A 17668-nucleotide genomic window follows, 5' to 3' on the forward strand; every position below is an offset into this window, starting at 1 on the left:
ATGCATACCACTTCTTGGTATTTACCCTGAAGAATTAAAGGCATCTTACTACAGTGATACATGCATGCCCATGTTTATAGTAGCACAATTCATAATAGCCATACTATGGAACCACCCTAGGGGTCCATCAACAGATGAATAATAAAGAAAATGAATAAAGAAAATGTGGTATATTCAGTAGAGTTTTATTCAGTCATAAATAAAAATGAAATTATGACATTTGCAGGAAATTGAATGGAACTAGTAGCTATCATGTTAAGCAAAATAAGTCAAACTTGGAAGGTTAAAGGTTGTATGTTTTCTCTCATATGCGGAAGCTATAGAGGAAAACAAAGGTGGGGGTAGGTCTCCTAAAAATCAAAGGGAGATCAGTAGAGGAAAAGGACCAAGCAGTGAGAGGTGGTAGAGGGGGGCAGAAGGGAATGCTGGGGGTGATATTGGCCAAATTATATTGTTATGTTATGTGCATGTACAAGTATGTGACAACAAATCCCATGAATGTGTACAACTATAATGCACCAATTAAAAAATGAGGGGAAGAAAACGTTTATATATATATAAATCTAGAGGAGTTTGTTTATTCCAAATATCATCAAAAATATTCACCAAAGCTCATTTTGGGAGGTGCCAACCTAGATATATAGAGATGAATAAAATTAATTTTATCTAGTACCTTCCAGTCTAGTGTGGAGAACAGGCTGGTGACCTACATGTTGTCAGGGGCTACCCACAAGCCTACCCTTTAAAGAGTACAGGGGTAACCACATAGGAGGTAAGGAACTTCAGTGGGCATCTCTGGTAGAGGCAGCATTGAGGAAGCTGGCTTGTTCAGCCAGTGTCTGTGGACCTTCCAGGCCTGTGAGCTGGGCTAAGAGGTGAAATGGGGCAGTGGCAGGGCTTCAGACACAGGGAGAACAATGCTGAGAGGCTATTGAGAGAGGGTGGCCTGGCCATATCTCTACTCCTGAAAGATAAACTTTGAGTTGGCCTGGACCTGGACTCATCCCATTGAGCAGTGCAGAGGTGCAGAGCCCAGGCCTTCTGCTGTGCACAGGAACCCAAAGTTGCCTTGGCCTGCCAAGTTTCCACAGCCTCTCCAAGGACCCCAGCTTTGAGGCTTGCCACTCACTGTCCTCTCCCCAGTTCAGATTGGTTGACAGTAGAATGACCACATAATGGGCAGTTGGAAGAAAGGTACAGCCTCAGAGCTGGCCTGCATTTGCCCTGGAGCTGATGGGGGAGAGCAGCTGGTGAAGTGATGCCAGTGCACTGTTCGGGTCCCCTTTGCTGTTAACTTGGGGCTCAATAGAAGGGCAGGCCCTGCCTCCCCATGACCCAGATGTGGCCTTGGAAACTAGGCTCCAGCCTTTCCTAGGGTCAGGTGGGACCTGTAGGGCACATGTAGAGTGTGTGGGTTGCTCCTAGATAAACACATGGTTTTGGCCCATCATTTTCAAGATGCCTGTTAGCCACCTTGGCAAAAGCAGCCAGTGGCCAAGGTCTGCACAGAGACCATAGTTCCCTTTCCCTCTCATGGGAACAGATTGTCATAGTGCTTGGAGCACCATCAATCCTGTAGGCCCTGCCTCTCCATCCCAAAGTGGGAGACCAAACACCCAAGACTTTCCTTCCTTCCTCCTGAGGCGAGTTGTTAGGGGAAACACCTGACTACGTCCTTGCCTTGGTAAGACGTGTGTGGGAATGCACCAAGAACAAGGAGGAGCAGTGTGCTAGGGCCAGCCAAGCCCCCGTTTACAAGAACAATATCCCTTTCAGTTTCATGTCAGCTGTATAGGTGTGGGTTGTGTGTGTTATGTGTGTTGGAGGGAGCACAAAATACACATAAAATTCATCATTTTAGCTGATGTAAAGTGGTGATTTTTATATATTCATAATGTTATATAACATAACTTCTAATTTCAAAACTTTTTCATCATCCCATGTGGAAACCCCATACACAGTAAGTCACTCCTCACCTCCCAGTCTCCCCTTATACTTGGAATAACTGATCTTCCTGTCTTTCTTCATGTGTTTCCTTATTCTGGATGTTTCATCAAAATGCAGTCATACACTACCTTGTCCTGCTGTAACTGACTTGTTTCCCTCAATATCTTGTTTCCAAGATCCACTCATGTTCCAGTTTGTGTCAGTATTTCATTCTTTTTATGGGTGAATAATATTCCATTGTATGACTATATCTCATTATTTTTTTAATCCATGATGGGTATTTGGGTAGTTTCAACCTTTTGACTATTATGAATAATGCTGCTGTGAACATTTTTTGTTAGAATACCTGTCAGTTCTGGGCTAGGGTTGTGACTCAATGGTAGAGCACTTGCCTAGCATGTGTGAGGCACTGGGTTTGATTCTCAGCACCACATATAAATAAATAAATAAAATAAAGGTTCATCAGCAACCAACAAAAATATTTTTTTAAAAAAGAATACCTGTCAGTTCTTTGGGATACTTATATAATACACTTAGGGTATAATACTTAGGAGTAACATTGATGGGTATGTTAGCTTTCCATTACAGTAATAAATTACCTAAGATAATCAACTTTTAAAAAGAGGAAAGATTTGTTTTGAGTCATGATTTTTGAGGTTTAGTCCATGTCTACTAGCTCTGTTGCTTTTGGGCCTGTGACAAGACAGCACATCATAGCAGCAGCATGTAGTGGAGCAAGCTGCTCACTTCATGGCAGCTAGAAAGTGTTCCAGAGCCCCCTCATTAAGGGCATGTTCCAGAGATCTAAGATTTCCCACTTGCAGCACCCTCCCCCCACCCCCCAAGTTTCCATGGCCTTCCAGTAGTCATGCTAGAGATGAAGCCTTCAACACGTAGGCCTTTAACATGTAGGAGACATTCAGTCTCCACGCTATATAGCGTGTGATCGCTCTCTGTGACTATTATAGAGTGCAAAACTTTTCCATACACCTTCACCATTTTACAGATGAGGCATATTTTCACCTATATTTTACATTTGTGGAAACTGAAGCTCACAATTTGCAACTTGCACAAGATCACAGAGCTAGTAAGTGCAGAGCTAGAATTGAATTCTAAAGGTAAGAACTTTCTGGCTTTTAGGGTTCTGAAAAGGTAAAGCTCAGTCTACCTTAGAGTTCTGAACCTCCATGGAGAAATAGGGGCTGGTATAGGTGTAGTTTGTTACATCAGCTCTCCTTGCTATACTGGCGTGACAGGAACCATGATGAGTATGTCCCCAGACTGTGCTCTACCACTAGTCTAGCAGACCTGGCCATCCAGATGACCTCCTAGGGCAGCTGAGCTAAGATGTGTAGATTTTACGTGGACCTTGGAAGGGTGGAGGAGTGTAGAGGAGGCCATGTTCAAGGAAACAGGCCTAGGTTCTGAGGATCAGCAGCAAGCAAGGGCACAGCTCAGCCCAGGAGATGCCATGGAAGGGTGGTTGTGTTGCTGCCCTGTAGACCTCAGGGACCACAGAGGATACAGGGACTGCAGTTGCCACATGGTAGGAGAGTGGAAGTTCTACCTACAGGCATCGATGTCAATCCCTACCACCCCTGGGCCCCAGCCATGGTTGGCCTGATGTTCTGAGTTGTGGCCCAGAGGTAAGGTAGAGACTACTTGTTCCATGACTGGGAGGGCTCATGACCCCCTTTTCAGCTCTTTCCTGTTTCCTCAGAGAATTGGACTCCAAGGATTCATCTGGAGAGGATGCTGTTCCAGGGGAAGAAGGACTTTGAGCAGAGTCAAGTGCCCATTCTACACACCAGTGGCATTTGGAATTACCACTGTCTACACCCCCCACCGAGAGTAACTCTTGATTTATTAGAGTCAGACCTTAGGGGCAGTTGACTAAAGCAGGAAGAGCTGGGGACCTCTCTATTACTGGGCAGCTGCTTGGCCCCTGTGAATATGGCTGATACATCACTGCTCCCCAGGAAACACTTTTCCTTCCTTAGAGAACTTGAATCCAACCTCCTCAATCCCAAAGAAAGAAAACTCAACTCCCTCTGCCTGCCTGGGGGCCTATTATCATTGCCTTGGGGAGGAAGAAGGTCTGTTACTGGCAGTGTGTATCTGAATGCCCTTCTGCTGTGCTCAGGGGTCAGACTGAAGGGGGTCGGCCATCATGGGTTATGCCTGGCAGCCTTACCTATAATGTTGTGTAAAATGGTTGCAAAGACCAGAGAGGAAGGACATCAAGAAAGGCAGAGGTGCCAGAGGACTCCGTCTTGTTCAGGTACTTAAAGGGATACCTACTATGAGCCCCAGGTGGTGCATCTGGAACTCAGAACAGTGGTGTGGTCCCCCAGAGGCTAGGGTCAAGGGGAGCAAGTCAACATCTACAACTATCTGCCCTGCCCAACCCTCCATGAGCAGCAGGAAATGATGGACACTCATATTGCTACTGAGGCTACCACTGATAGTGTCTTCTTGTCCTCCCTGGAGTGTGCAGTCAGCTGGTGACTGCTCATGACCAAGGTTTGCAAGCAGTGCTTTTCCCAGTCTTTAAGCAGGTCACAGTGAATATGAAAATCAGTAAGTAAGCAAATGCATACATTGCTTATGGTAAAGGTGCTGGTTTGCAATTTTCTATTGTGCATGCATGTGTGCACTTGTGCCATGTGTGCTCATCGCTTTGTGATTTGGTATTTTCTGTGGGTGTCAGATGAATTAGAGAACTACACTGTCCAGGGACCTAAGCAGTAGGTGTGATTTGGCTTTACCCCAAAAAGGCCTTTCTGACCTTGAGATCTAGGGGTCAGTTCTTGGCCCAAGTAAAAGCCTTGATTAACTGTGAGTCTCTGTTTTTATTCACTATATGAATGGGGCAGTGGAGGACAGCATGTATGATTCCTGCTGTGCCTCAAGTAGAAGAATCTTTTGATTCTGTAACAACAGCTGTCTGAAGGAAAGGCCTCCCTTTGATAACACTGAGCAGCCCAGCCCCTCCCTGTGGTTTTTTCCCCCTTACTTTTCTCTTTTTTCCCTCTGGTTCAACAGGTACATCTCTTTTTCAGGAATAAGCAAAACTAGGTGAAGCTGGGCCTCTTAGGAGGCCTGGATTTCTAGCCTTTGGAGGTACAGAACTAGGGCAGGGAACTCAGTGGAGCTGACTTCTTGCTGACAGCGTCAGAAGCAGGCGTTCCCTCTGCTTGAATTTGGGTTACAGCCTAAATACTTGTCCTTGCTCTTGGAGCACAAGGTTTGGGCCCAGCCTGAACATTTTTCTTCTGTCTTCTGAGGGCTGAGAATACAGATGGGTGTGTCCTGCTCCTAGACGGAGGCAGCAGGGGAGGGACGAGGCACTGGCCAGAAGCATGGGCTATCTTGGAACACTTGGTTGAATATGTTCCAGCTTTTTGATTGTAGGAGAGCAACTGTGTGGTAGCGTAGCAAAGGGACTATTTGCAGGACCAGGAACCTGAATTTGAATTCTGACATGGCTCCTTCTGAGCATTGTGACCCTGGATGAGTTATTTAGCTTCTTGGTGGCCTGCTTCCCCCTCTTTAGTGTGAAAAACACACTCACCTGTCTGAACCCAGAGAGTGGACTGAGAGACAAACATACAGGGAAAGCAAGGCTCTAATGATGGTCTTGCAGGATCTGGTGATTGGGTAAGCAGGTACACCCAGAACAGTTACAGTCTGCATTTTATACAGTAATGCACAAAGTCTCTCCCCTGGTTCCTCATTGGCTGAGTACTCTGGAGGTGTAGTCTTCCCAAACATTGCCTAGGTTCTACTGTCTTCTATTGAGCTATTTAAAGAAATATACCTTTATTGTCCCCACCTTCCTTTGTTCTCTGTGTCAGGAAGGTCTTCTTGGATTGAGAGCATCTTGCGATTTATCTCTGTTGGTTAGGCTGGCCCTTTCTTCAGCCCCTTCCCTCTCACCTCCTGTTTGTCCAAGGGCTGCTGTGAATTTTTCACATTCAAATATTACCAGCTTGCAACTTTCCTTTCTGTTCTCTCCTTCTGCTTCTTTTCTTACATCCCAATTTTACATTTAAAGCTAAATGCTGTATTCTGAAAATGGGCCACCAGACTTTGTTTTTCACATGTAGGATGGAGATGACAGTGGCACCTGTCCCATGGGGTCATGAGAGTGTTCTGTGAGAGGATGCAGGGGCAGGGCTTGGACCAGGGCCATGTTCAGGGTGAGTGGCATTGTTGCCAGTAGTGCTGCTGTAACATTGGTACTTGTGAAGATGGGCACAGTGGCAAGACGTGAAATCCCAGCAGCTTGGGAGGCTAAGGCGGGGGAATCATGAGTTCAAAGCCAGCCTCAGCAACTTAGCGAGGTCCTAAGCAACTCAGTGAGACCTTGTCTCTAAACAAAACATAAAAAACGGCTGAGGATGGGACTCAGTGATTAAACACCCCTGGGTTCAGTCCTCAGTAACACACACACAAACACACACACACACACACACACACATGCACACATGCAAAAAAAGCATTGGTGCTTGTTTCCTTGGGCAGTGCTTTGAGACTTGGAAGGAACTATTTTCTTAGCAGGTTGACAGTACATATCTAGACGTGCTGTCCAAGAGCACTGGTTGGAAGCACAGCATAAATATAGTTTTAAAAGTTAATGCCAGATCCTTAATAGTGCTAATGGGAATGTCAAATGGTGTAGCCACTTTGGGAAATAGTATATCAGTTTCACAAAGAGTTAAACAGTTCCCATATGATCCAGCAATTCCACTCCTAGTTTTCCACCCAAGAGAAATGAAAGCATATGTTCACATGAACACTTGTATGTCAACATGTTTAGCAGCATTGTTCACAACAGCCCCAAAGTAGAAACAAACCCAAGTGTCCATCAACAGGTGACTAGATAAACAAATTGTGGTACATCCACAGAATGGGCTGAATAACAGAAGTGAAATGCTGACACATGTTGCATCGCAGATGGTCCTTCAAAGTGTGCTGATGGAGGAATCCAGACACAAAGGTTGCAATGTATGGTTCCATTTATATGGAGTGTCCAGAATAAGTAAAATCTTTAGAGGCAGAAAGCATATTAGTGGTTGGGAGGTTTAGAAAGAAGTGAATGCTATTGGCCAGGTTTTTTAGTGGGTGATGAGCCTGTTCTACAGTTAATTAATTGTTAACATGATACGAACATTCTAAAAAAACATTAGATTTGTACTCTGTAAATTGGTAAATTGTATGGTATGTGAATTATATCTCAATAAATCTGCTGTTAGAAAGAAAAGTTAATACCAGGGTTAACTAAGAATGAGATCATCTAATTTTGGAGCAGGGAGTTTCCTGCTACCTCATTAGAAGCTCCAAGGGTGAATTGAGCTCAGAACCACAGCTTTCCCCTATTCCTTGACATTCCTTCTCTTTGCCCTTTGCTGCATGTGTAATAGGATCAGGTGACTGTTCCACAGTAATGTTGAAGGGGGCCATGAAGGATATTGTAATTGTGAGATACTGGCACATGGATCATAACATCAGTTTCCTTCAGTCCTGACCTACCTTTGCCTTCTTTTCCTTTCTTCCAAAATCCTTTCTGGAAAGAGAATCTTCATTTCACACATGAGGAAGCTGAGGCCCCAGTGAGGAGGAGGAGGAGGAGAAGCTGTGGGCATTATTTCATACTTGGTTGGTGAGGCTGAGACCCATGACTATTTCCAGCTGCAAGGCAGGATCTGTGGCTGGTGACCCAATATCCAGTAGAAATAGTTTTTGTGCCAGAGTGGAGAGCAGACCTTTGATGACAATGAGTAGTTCAGTGACACTGAATCCTGGAATAGTTGTCAGAAGTAGGCCCAGTGGGTGACCCCTTGAGGAGAAAATATTAGAATTTCTGTTGATGTTTTATCATCCCCATTTATCTTTGTGTGACATATGTTACATCTTATAGTCTACTGGCTTTGTGGTATACATCTATACCAAGGACACATGCTGTCAGCATTTGAGACCCCTGGGCCCAAGATTTGGAGTGGTAATCCAGGACCTGGGAGGAAAAGGTGCCCTGGAAAAGCCTCTCTGTGGTCCCCTCCCTCTGATCACTCATGGCTCATACACAACTTTGTCATTTGGTCCTCACTCCAGGACCGGGGGAAGCATATGCTTCTGTGTGGAGCAGTCCAACTCCAAGCAGCTCAGAGGGGCATTTCAGAGAAGGCCTAGGGATTAGACTTCGGTAGAGTAGAATAAGGGAAGGGGCTGGAACTGGAGAGGTAGGTGGAAAAGGTTAAGGACCACCCCTCGCCTGGACCTCCCCAGCCAGAAGGCTTTGGGGACTTGGATCCAAGCAAGATGGAATTGGAGACCACTGCCCTTGCCCACTGCTTGGTTGCAGGACAGCCCCACCTGGCTCCCATTGTTGGCCCCTTCTTAGGGACCAGCCAACAGTGCCTGGAGATGCCCTACTATGCTGATAAGAGTGCTGGGTGACCATTGATCCTCAACCCCACCCCTGCAGTGCTGAAGCTTTGTACTGTGAACCCCTGCTAAGTGTGTGTGTCCCACTCACAGCAGAGACTCCTGTGAGCCCAACTTCTGCCCTGCTACCTGCCATTCTGAGTTAGGCCAGTGAAGCTCATTTAAGGTCAGAGGCCCCACAAAGAAAGGCTTCTTGGAGTTGGGGGTTCATTCTGCAACATTGGGGAAGAGACCTAGTGGGGCTAGTATGTGGATTCCAGTGACCATCGGGTCTGCTCCTGTAGCAGGCATCAGGACTGGCTGTGGAGAAAGGTGGCAGGAGTGGCTTACGGGTCTGCCGTGTAGCAGTAACAGGAAGATCACAACACACTCCAATTGGAGAGACTTGGGGAGGTGGCAGCTAAACCTGAGTTTGGCAGATGAAACCAGTGATGTGGGGTAGAGTAGGGTGGGGTAGTTGGTCTGAGGTCAGCATGGGTACCACATCTTGCCCTCAGACCAGGCCCCTCCCTTAGATGTGAGCAGGGAGCTGGCAGTAAGAACTGATTAAACTGTCCCTGACTGCCACCATCTGCCTCTTTGCTAAATTGAAGGTGCAAGCATTTACTGCTTTTCCAGGAGTGAAACAAAAGAAGTGGTGGGCCCCAGGGCACTACAGAGACAGCCTGCCCACCAGCCCTAGGGCTCTGAACAACTGACTGCACTTCCCTGAGGGAACCAGTAGTCCTGGTGTGGTGGGAGCCACAGCACCCTGTCCACCTTCCCAAAGCACCTGCACATTTGGTGGGAAGTCTTAAGACAAAATAAGGGCTAAAAGATCACCTCTAGAAAAGCCTGCTCCTCTAGCTAGTCACCTGAGTGAATTTCTTAAAGCCTTCCTTTTCTGATTTTGGTTTTCTGTCCCTAATTTCAGTGTCTTAACAGCTTTTCTGTTCATGGGGGAAAAAAATTGTTCTGGGGTACAGCTGGCTGGCAGGCTCCAAGTACTGGGCAGGTGCCAGTGGGCTGGTCCTTAAAAGGTGCCTGACCGTGTTCCCCAGCCCCATGACCAAGCTTAAGGATGAGCTTAAGGATATGGCTTTCCTCCAGTTCCATCCTTGTATCTAAAAATAACCTGGCTATTTTGAATCTACCTCCTCTGGAGCTTTCTCTCGTTGTTCTCTTAGATCAGCAACCCCTCTGGGACCAGGATCTTGGCTGCCTCTGTCCCCCCAGCTGTCCTCACTGAACTGTCCCCTTCCTGTCCTCCCCCACCCCTGCCCCTTCCTCTGATGCAAGCCAGGATATTGTTCTTAAGAAGGAAGTGAAGTCCAGCTGGGTGTCCTCTGAGAAAACCTGGTCTGCTCTGCTTCTTCCTGAGTGGGTAGGGAGGAAGTGGAACTATGAGGGCTGAGAGATGGCAGTGACCAAGAACTCCAGGATGAGATGTCATCTTATGCTGCATCCTTTCTGCTACCTCTGAGTGACTCTGCCTGTCTTTTCTTGCAGCCCACAACCCTCCCACAGGGCACTATCAACATGAACCAGTGCACAGATGTGGTGGATGGGGAGGGCCGTACTGGCCAGAAATTCTCCTTGTGCATCCTGACACCTGAGAAGGAGCATTTCATCAGGGCAGAAACCAAGGAAATCATCAATGGGTGAGCACTCAGCAAACAGAAGGGACCCTTGTACCGGACTTGATTAAATTCAGCACCAAATGTGTTGTGTGTCATTTTGACCATGTCAGCATATATCTCTCTGAATGACTTCCTTAGCTCCCTGTCTTTTTCAGCACTTCAGTATACTGTGCCCCCCAGGTCTCTGTTCCATGCCTCACTGTTTTCCATACACTCAACAAGGCTGCTCATACATCCTTCAGACTCTGGGATAGCCTCTCCTTGCGGGCCCACTGTGTGTCTTCCTCTGGCCTCTTCACTGACTTCCTCACCTTCACTCTCACTTCACCCCAGCCTACCTATAACTCAGCCACAAGGCGGCACAGTCCCCAAAGTACATCTGCCCTTGTCTCTCTCCTGCCCCCAGAGTCAGGTCCAAGTTGCCTGGTGGGCCCTCTGAGGCCTTTTCTGACTCTCCAGCCACCCACCCCACTGCCATGTACCTCAGGTACTGAACTGCATGGTAATGATTATGCCCTCCCCTAAGCCTGGCACCACTCCTCTTTTCCTCTAGACTGAGGAGCACATCATGTGGAGACCCTGGGCTCCATCACCTACCTAGCTTGGGTAAAAGCTCCAGATGGTCCATGTGCCATATGCATCTTCTGCAGCGGTGACCCTTGAAGGTGGAGGCATGTCTTAGTCATCTTCAGTGCCTCACATAAAGCCATCTATCTAGAGACTGGATTCTTTGGGTGGAAAGGATAGCCTTTTACTCATCCCACTCCTCTATGTAGTGTTTAGAGGAAGGCCTGTGAGGTAAAGGGTGCCCACGTTTTGAGATAGCCAATAGTCTGGGAGACATGAGCACTATGCCTCTGAGCTTCAGGGATCTCCTGGTCCAGCAGTGGTATTTGGTACCAACACCTCACAGCCTGGACTGTGGAGTGAAACTGCCTGGTCTGTGTGGGTGGGCAGGCTTAGCAGGCCTGGCTGGAGGCTCAGAGAGTGGATCCCAGAAATTTCCACTCATCCTGCTCTGCAGGGTAGAAGGAATTAGAGATCTGAAGCCCTTTGGTTTGACAAACAGAAAACTCCTTGGAGTACCACCTTGCTTTAGCATCCCACCTACAGCTCTTTCCCAGGCCTAGAGTAAGGAGGTGAGAGGATGGGCATCAAGGGGTGCCCCATGCTGGGAGGCCACCCAGTTTGCTGGGAATGAGCTGGAGGAGCACCTTTGTGTCTCTCCCTGAGCTTAATGTAGAACCATGGGGCTTAAGGATATCGAGGGCTTTTGAAAAACCTGGGCCCTGCCTGAGGAGCCTGAGGGCCTGGTGGCAGGGGACCTGTCAAGATGAGTGGCCATCTGTACTCCTGTTCACACCAGCTGCTGTTGCGTACCCTGACCAGACACACCAGTCCAAAATGGATCCCTTAGGGAACCTCTCCCTCCTGACTGTATCTCAGAGCAGACTGGGTGACAGGTGAAGTGGAAAGGAGGTCTGAGGTCCCCAGGCAGGCAGGGGAGTATCTGGAACTGGCTCAGTGATGATTAGAAAATGTTATGCTTAGCTTTTTTTTTTGATTAATTTTTTTTTATAATTTATTTTCTTTGATTGCTTGTAAACAAATGGGGTACAACTTGTTTCTTTGGTTGTACATGAAGTAGTCATACCATTTGTGTAATCATTCATGTACATAGTGTAATGATGTTTGTCTCATTCTGTTATTTTTCCTTCCCCCCACCCCTGCCACCCCTCTTTTTCCTCCATACAATCAATCCTTCCTCCATTCTTGCCTCCCTCTCACCCCCATTATGCTCTTCAATTGATGAATGGATAAAGAAACTGTGGTATATATACACAATAGAATATTACTCAGCCATAAAAAAGAATAAAATTATGGCATTTGCAGACAAATGGATGAAGTTGGAGAATATCATGCTAAGTGAGATAAGCCAATCCCAAAAATCCAAAGGCCAAATGATTTCTATGCTTAGCTTTTGACCCATACCTATAGCATTTATTGTGAGGTCCTTGCTGTGTTCCAAACCCCTCATTTTCATTTTGCCATCCTTTCTTCTTCTTCTCTTGCTTCCCCCACCCCCCTCACAATACTGGGAGTTGAACCTAGCGCCTCACATGTGCTAATAAGGAAGTGTTCTGCCACCGAACTGCACCCCAGGCTTCTTTTATTTTGAGAGAGGGTCTCACTGAGTTGTTTATGCTGGCCTCAAACTTGCTATCCTCCTGCCTTAGCCCTCCATTTAGGATTATAGGTGTGTACCCCATACACAGCCTCTGTTGTCTCTTCTGTTGGCATGTATGGGGCCTGCTGTACCCACACACCTTGGGTAGACATTAGTAGCAGACCAGAGTACTGGATGCACGTAGCCTCAGCATCCTGTATATGTGCTGGGTGTTCCATAGAGCCCTAGGCTTGTGCTGTGGCTTGGTATCATAGCCACAGCCAAAATAGGTCACCTGAGGCTCTTCCTCTCTTGTTGTCTTGGTTTGGGTCCTGCTCATTTTTGTCCAGCAGGTAGGTTCCCATGGTGGCAACCTGTCCCTGGGCCCACTCCTGACCCGACAGCTGCTTTTTCCCTTCCCCACATGCTGCAACACTCAGTCTCTATGGTGAGTCACACAATCATATTTGCATCCTGGGTCAGGTGCTCCTGCCTTTGTTTTTCTATCTTCTCTTGTCCTTGCAGATGGCCCCCTTCCTTGGTGCCTGCTACAGCTTCCTCTGCCTGTCATGGCCCCTAATCTGTGGGCTCTGGCCCCTAAACACTACATCAAAGTCAGGTCCCTAAGAAGATACAGGTGCTTCCACTGGGCTCCACTGGGAGCAGGGCCATTGGGACCAGCCTGTTCAACCTTCTAGTCTTTCTGAATGGCCCTGAGGCTGCTGGTCTCTCCAGGGCTGGGTGGAGAGAGTAAGTGGTTCTCTTTCCAGTTTCCATGTGCCAGGAGGGGCTTTCAGGTTTTCAGGCCACACTTCACACACCTCTTTTAGAGGAGGGGGTGTTGGGTGGAAGTGGGCAAGTGTGCCTCACCTGCACTCTCCACCAGGACTGGGGGCTGGCCTCCCTTCTTTCCCCTGCCCTACTATCAGCTGTGTTCTCTCACTCTCTCCTTCCCCCTGGCTCTGCCTTCTAGAATTGGGCAGCCCTAACACCCACCAATATTCACCCCTCTTCTTTCTTCACTTGGTTTATTTTGTTAACATTCGTAACACATCTAGATAACATTTAACAGTTACTACTGGGCTTCTGTGAGAAATCTGAGAACCAAGTACACATTCCATCATTCGTTTCAGCATCTGTGACCCCAGCCACAGCATGGCTGAGCAGCAAATAAGATGTCCAGTGCACAACCCAGGCCTTTCCCTTCCTCCTTCAACTGCATTCAGTTGGTGCTACAAGGCAAGGACATGCTGGTCAATTCATTCCTTCCTCCTGAGGGAGTGTACCTTGCAGGTCTTAGGGCTCTCAGAAGATTCTGCAACCCCACCATGCTTCCCTCACACCTGGGGCCCTGAGGGTGTGTGGTAACCTTGAACAAAGATTCAGGTGAAGTTGTTGGAACTGCCCTCTGCAGGCACAGGTCCTTGGAGTGCCTGGCAGAAATATCAGCTGTTGTGGCTGCTGAAAGGGCAGCCCCCATAGCACTGTGAGCCCCAATTCTAGGAGCAAGACACAAGAAGTGAGAGGGCTTGGGGCCCTGGGGAAGCCTGCTCTTCTTGCAGATACAGTTGCAGTCTCTTTTCTTGTCTTGGGCAAGCGGAGACCCACAGGACCTGGCTCTAATCGCACAGGTGTTTGTCCATACTTTTAGCTACTAATTGAGTAGCTAATTACTCTGGGCTGGGCTGGGCTAAAGGTAGCCTCAACTGGGAGGCAGCCACTGTTCAGATCCTTTGTCCTGGTAAAATTCTGTGCAATTTTTAAGCCATGACCTGATCTAGCCTTTAGTTTCAGAAATGAGGAGATGGAAGCCTCAAGGGGCTAGGAGTGCCCAAGGCAGAGCCAGAGCATTGCAGGGTCAGATCTCTGAGGTCCCATCTTATAGCTCCCACTCTTTCTGTGCTCCCCTTCAGCATCCTTAGTGATGGTCCCTGGGCACTTCTGCTGGCCTTCCCCAAAGCCAAGGTGCTCAGCTTCCTCCCTGTCCAAGGGGTGGGCTGCAAAGTCAGTCACTTACCCCTGAGGTAACCCACCATGGGGTGACTCCTGGTTTTTCTCCTCAGGGCTAACGTCTGCCTCAGTAACCTTAAATGGCCCCTAACTGCTGCCCATTTGTGTATTCCACAAATCCACTCTGGGCAGGCAGTTTGAGAGTTGAGTCTAAGCCCTGGAGATAGGTCAGTAATGTGATGATGATATATATGCCCTTGTGACCCAACGCCTGTGGCCAGGGCCACATCTGCCCATGGAGCCTGTCTTGTGCCATGAACCTGCTATGGCCATGACAGGGTCATCATCTGAAGCTGGGCCTGACACACCCTGTGCTGCTTCTGCCTTACTCATTGCCCAGAAACCTGGCCACCGGATGGCATCTCCAGGAGGAGGCATAGTGCCTGGAACCTGGACCACCCAGCAAAGGTCAGGTCATGGTCCCTGAGAACCAGGGTTTTAATCTGGTGGTCTGTCTCCTCTCTTCTCCCCAGGTGGCTAGAGATGCTAATGGTATATCCCAGGACCAACAAGCAGAACCAGAAGAAGAAAAGGAAAGTAGAACCACCCACCCCGCAGGTAGGCCATGGGTTTGCCAAGTGATATCCCCTCAAATGGGGCTGGGGCCTGGGAAGAAGGGCTTCTGGAGGTTACAGAGTAGGGAAGGGTTTGTGCTGGGACTGTGGCAGTTACACCCTACACACACCCTGATCCTCCCCATGTTCTGAGGGCCACAGTCCACACCATCTCCTCCAAGCCACCAGGACACAGTAACCTGCTGGTGTGCCCTGGGGCTGCACAAGGGAGGGTTATAACCAATAGGCAGATGCCAAGCAACAGTGGTAGAGTGTGTCCCTTCCCATGGTCATCCTGTTGGCTTCTGGGGAGGGAATAATATGTGCAGGGGCTGGCCTGCTGCATATGTTCTGGTACTGCCACAGCCCGGGAAAGGAGACAGCTGTGCAAGCAGCAGGCTGTGCCATGGAAAGGGAGAGTCCTGGGGTGTCCCCACCCAGTGAGGGACTCTCAGGGTCCCCCACCCTGATTTCCATGTGATAAGAGTGAGGGTGGCTGGGGCAGTCTCTCCAGGCCCCTCTCCTCTTCCCTCCTTCCCTTCCTGGCCAGGGCAGGAAGGGCTGTGCACCTCCATCTCTGACATACTCCCCACACTCCTGGGGCCTGGGGGAGTGAGGTAACCTTTCTGAGTTTCTACTAAAAAATTTACAAAACAGATCTTTTGGTATCTAATTGCTAGGATGATTGTGGGTGTTAAAGGAAACAAAACCCATTATGGGTACTCAGCAAATGCTAATCCTTCCCCCTCTGTATCAAACTGTTGCCTCATGAAGGGCTTTTGCTCTTGATGGAACAAGCATCCAGCTGCCACCCTCCCACCTCCATCCCAAGAGTGAGCAGGATGAGATGGGGTCCCCTGAGCATTGCAAGGTCAGAGGCAGCAGAAATGAAGAGAGCCAGCCTGAGGTGGGAACCCTGCTTCCCTGGGGTTATGAAGTCCTCCCTGACTGCTCTCCCTCACTGAACTGCTGTCAGGGACAGGCAGGAAAGTGGTGATGAGCATTGGCTTGAGTTCTCCTCCCTCATACCCCTCTGACTGCCCTCTGACCAGTTTGTGCTGAGCTGTCGCAAAGGCCCTCCTGACAGTAGAGCACAGCTGGAACCCACCCTCCATTGACAGATGTCCATTCACCATCCTGTAATTCCCCAAAGAGTCCCAGGTGGCACCTGGGCCAACATCTCCTGAAAGGAAAATGTCCCTGATGGGAAATCAGCAAAAAACGCAATCATAGTGGTTCCTGGAGACTGAAAATGGAGTTTCCTGCTGAAGAATAGCAGTTAACATGCAAATCTTCCAAAGCTACATGGTTTGAGAGAAAATATCATAGGCAGAATAGCAGCATTTAGGATTATACCATGTTTCCATGGTGATGCCTGGGAAATAGTGCTGTGCAGAACTTCTGCCTCCAAATAAGGTAACTCCAGGGTTGTGTTGGTTGTGTTCCCTCCCTGTGAGCTGCCAGATGATGCTGCCCTTAGCTAGGCTCTTTCCTTTTTGGTCAGTAAGACCAAGGGCAGGGAAGTCACTCACTTCCCTGAGGATATTCCTCTCAGACTTTGGAGTGCAGGGATCTCAGCTCTCTCCTAAGCTGACCTGGCAGGGTCGCTCTCATTTCTGCCCCTTATCCCCAGATCATCCCTTTTGAGTCCACTAGTTTCAAAAGCTGTGAACTTTAATCACACATCTTCCCCAACTGATGTGTGGTGTGACAAGGGCCCTTTACACAAGAGAGACAGGCACTGCTTTGGGTCGAGGTCTCTGAGCAGGCCTCCTCCCGCTGCAGCCTGATGCTGAAAGTGTTCAAGTGGCCATTGTAGAGTTGTGGGCGAGCCTAAAGCTTTTTGGTTCCTGTAGAGTCAGGAGCCGGGTGCCTGACACTTTCTCCACAGCCTTTTGTAGGCCAGGATAGTTTCACATTGAACTATTCAGGGCTTGAAGCCTTGGCTGTCTACTGCCCTGGAGGTGCTCAGTTGGGAGGTGATGGCCCCAAGGTGGGGCCATGGATTAGGTTGCAGGGGAAGCAGCCAGCCATTTGACTGGGGGACAAGAAATACCAGCAAAGCCCAGGGCAGGGAGAGGAGACAGACCCAGTCCTGACCGAGCCCTACAACTGTAGCCTGTGAGGCACAGCCTCCAAGGAGTGTTTAGAAGGGGAAGGAACAGAAGAAGCACTAGTCTGCTGTTAGGTGTGACCAGGGCAGAAGTCTCCAGCCAGTTGTGCAGGCACTGAAGGTCTCTGTTAGCCAGATGGAGCCCTGAGAAGCCAACTTCTCCCTTTTCCCAGTCCCCCAGGTTTTGGTCCCTTTCAGAGACCTGTAAAACAGAGGCCATGCCCTGGCCTGTGCATATATTGTCTGCTTCTCCTTCCACAGGAGTCTCATTTTCTCTTGAGGTTTCTGCTATCCCCCACTTAGGTCAGAGCTCTCTCTCCTCCTCCATTTTAATGCCAGGGAAGTAGAGAGGCCTTCTGTGGCACTCCTTCAGAGAGAGGGGACCTATTTTCTCTCTCCTCCTGCTTTGAAACCCCTTTGAGTGTTTCTAGTGAACAGCACAAACTTCACTTCAGCACTGACAACATGAGCAATGAGCTCTCCTGGGCATCCAGAAGATGGCACCCAGAGACCCTGGTGCTGTGCCTCTTCCTCTGACTAAGGCTGGATCTGTGTAGTGTGAGCCCCAGCAGCCCTCCCCCACATTGTGAGGCATCAAGCGATCCCCAAAACCTAGGCCTAGCTCTGTGGCCACACCTGGCCCAGCCAGATGTCTCATCCATCTGCTCAGAGAAAGAAAAGCATCTTTGTCTAGGGATGGACTTCCCTGTTGCCCATTTCCACCCATCCCCTGCAAGCCAGAGTGACTTTGTTACTGCTGTCCCAATGAATTTTATTTAGTGTAGAGACAAAAGAAATCAGGTAACTGAAG

General features: G+C 48.6%; 1 protein-coding gene across 10 annotated transcripts in view; it reads left to right on the top strand.

The window, feature by feature from the left end:
- MPRIP (myosin phosphatase Rho interacting protein) overlaps nt 1–17668 on the top strand; it is a 135803-nt gene that overhangs the window by 70526 nt on the left and 47609 nt on the right. For all 10 annotated transcript variants that reach the window (XM_079133761.1, XM_079133762.1, XM_079133759.1 and 7 more), the window contains exons 4-5: nt 9883–10034; nt 14664–14748. In XM_079133761.1, the coding sequence (XP_078989887.1) occupies nt 9883–10034; nt 14664–14748 (237 nt within the window). The remainder of the gene's footprint in view (nt 1–9882; nt 10035–14663; nt 14749–17668) is intronic.

This window comes from Sciurus vulgaris, assembly GCF_902686455.1.
Source record: "Sciurus vulgaris genome assembly, chromosome: 3".
Lineage (NCBI taxonomy): Eukaryota > Metazoa > Chordata > Mammalia > Rodentia > Sciuridae > Sciurus > Sciurus vulgaris.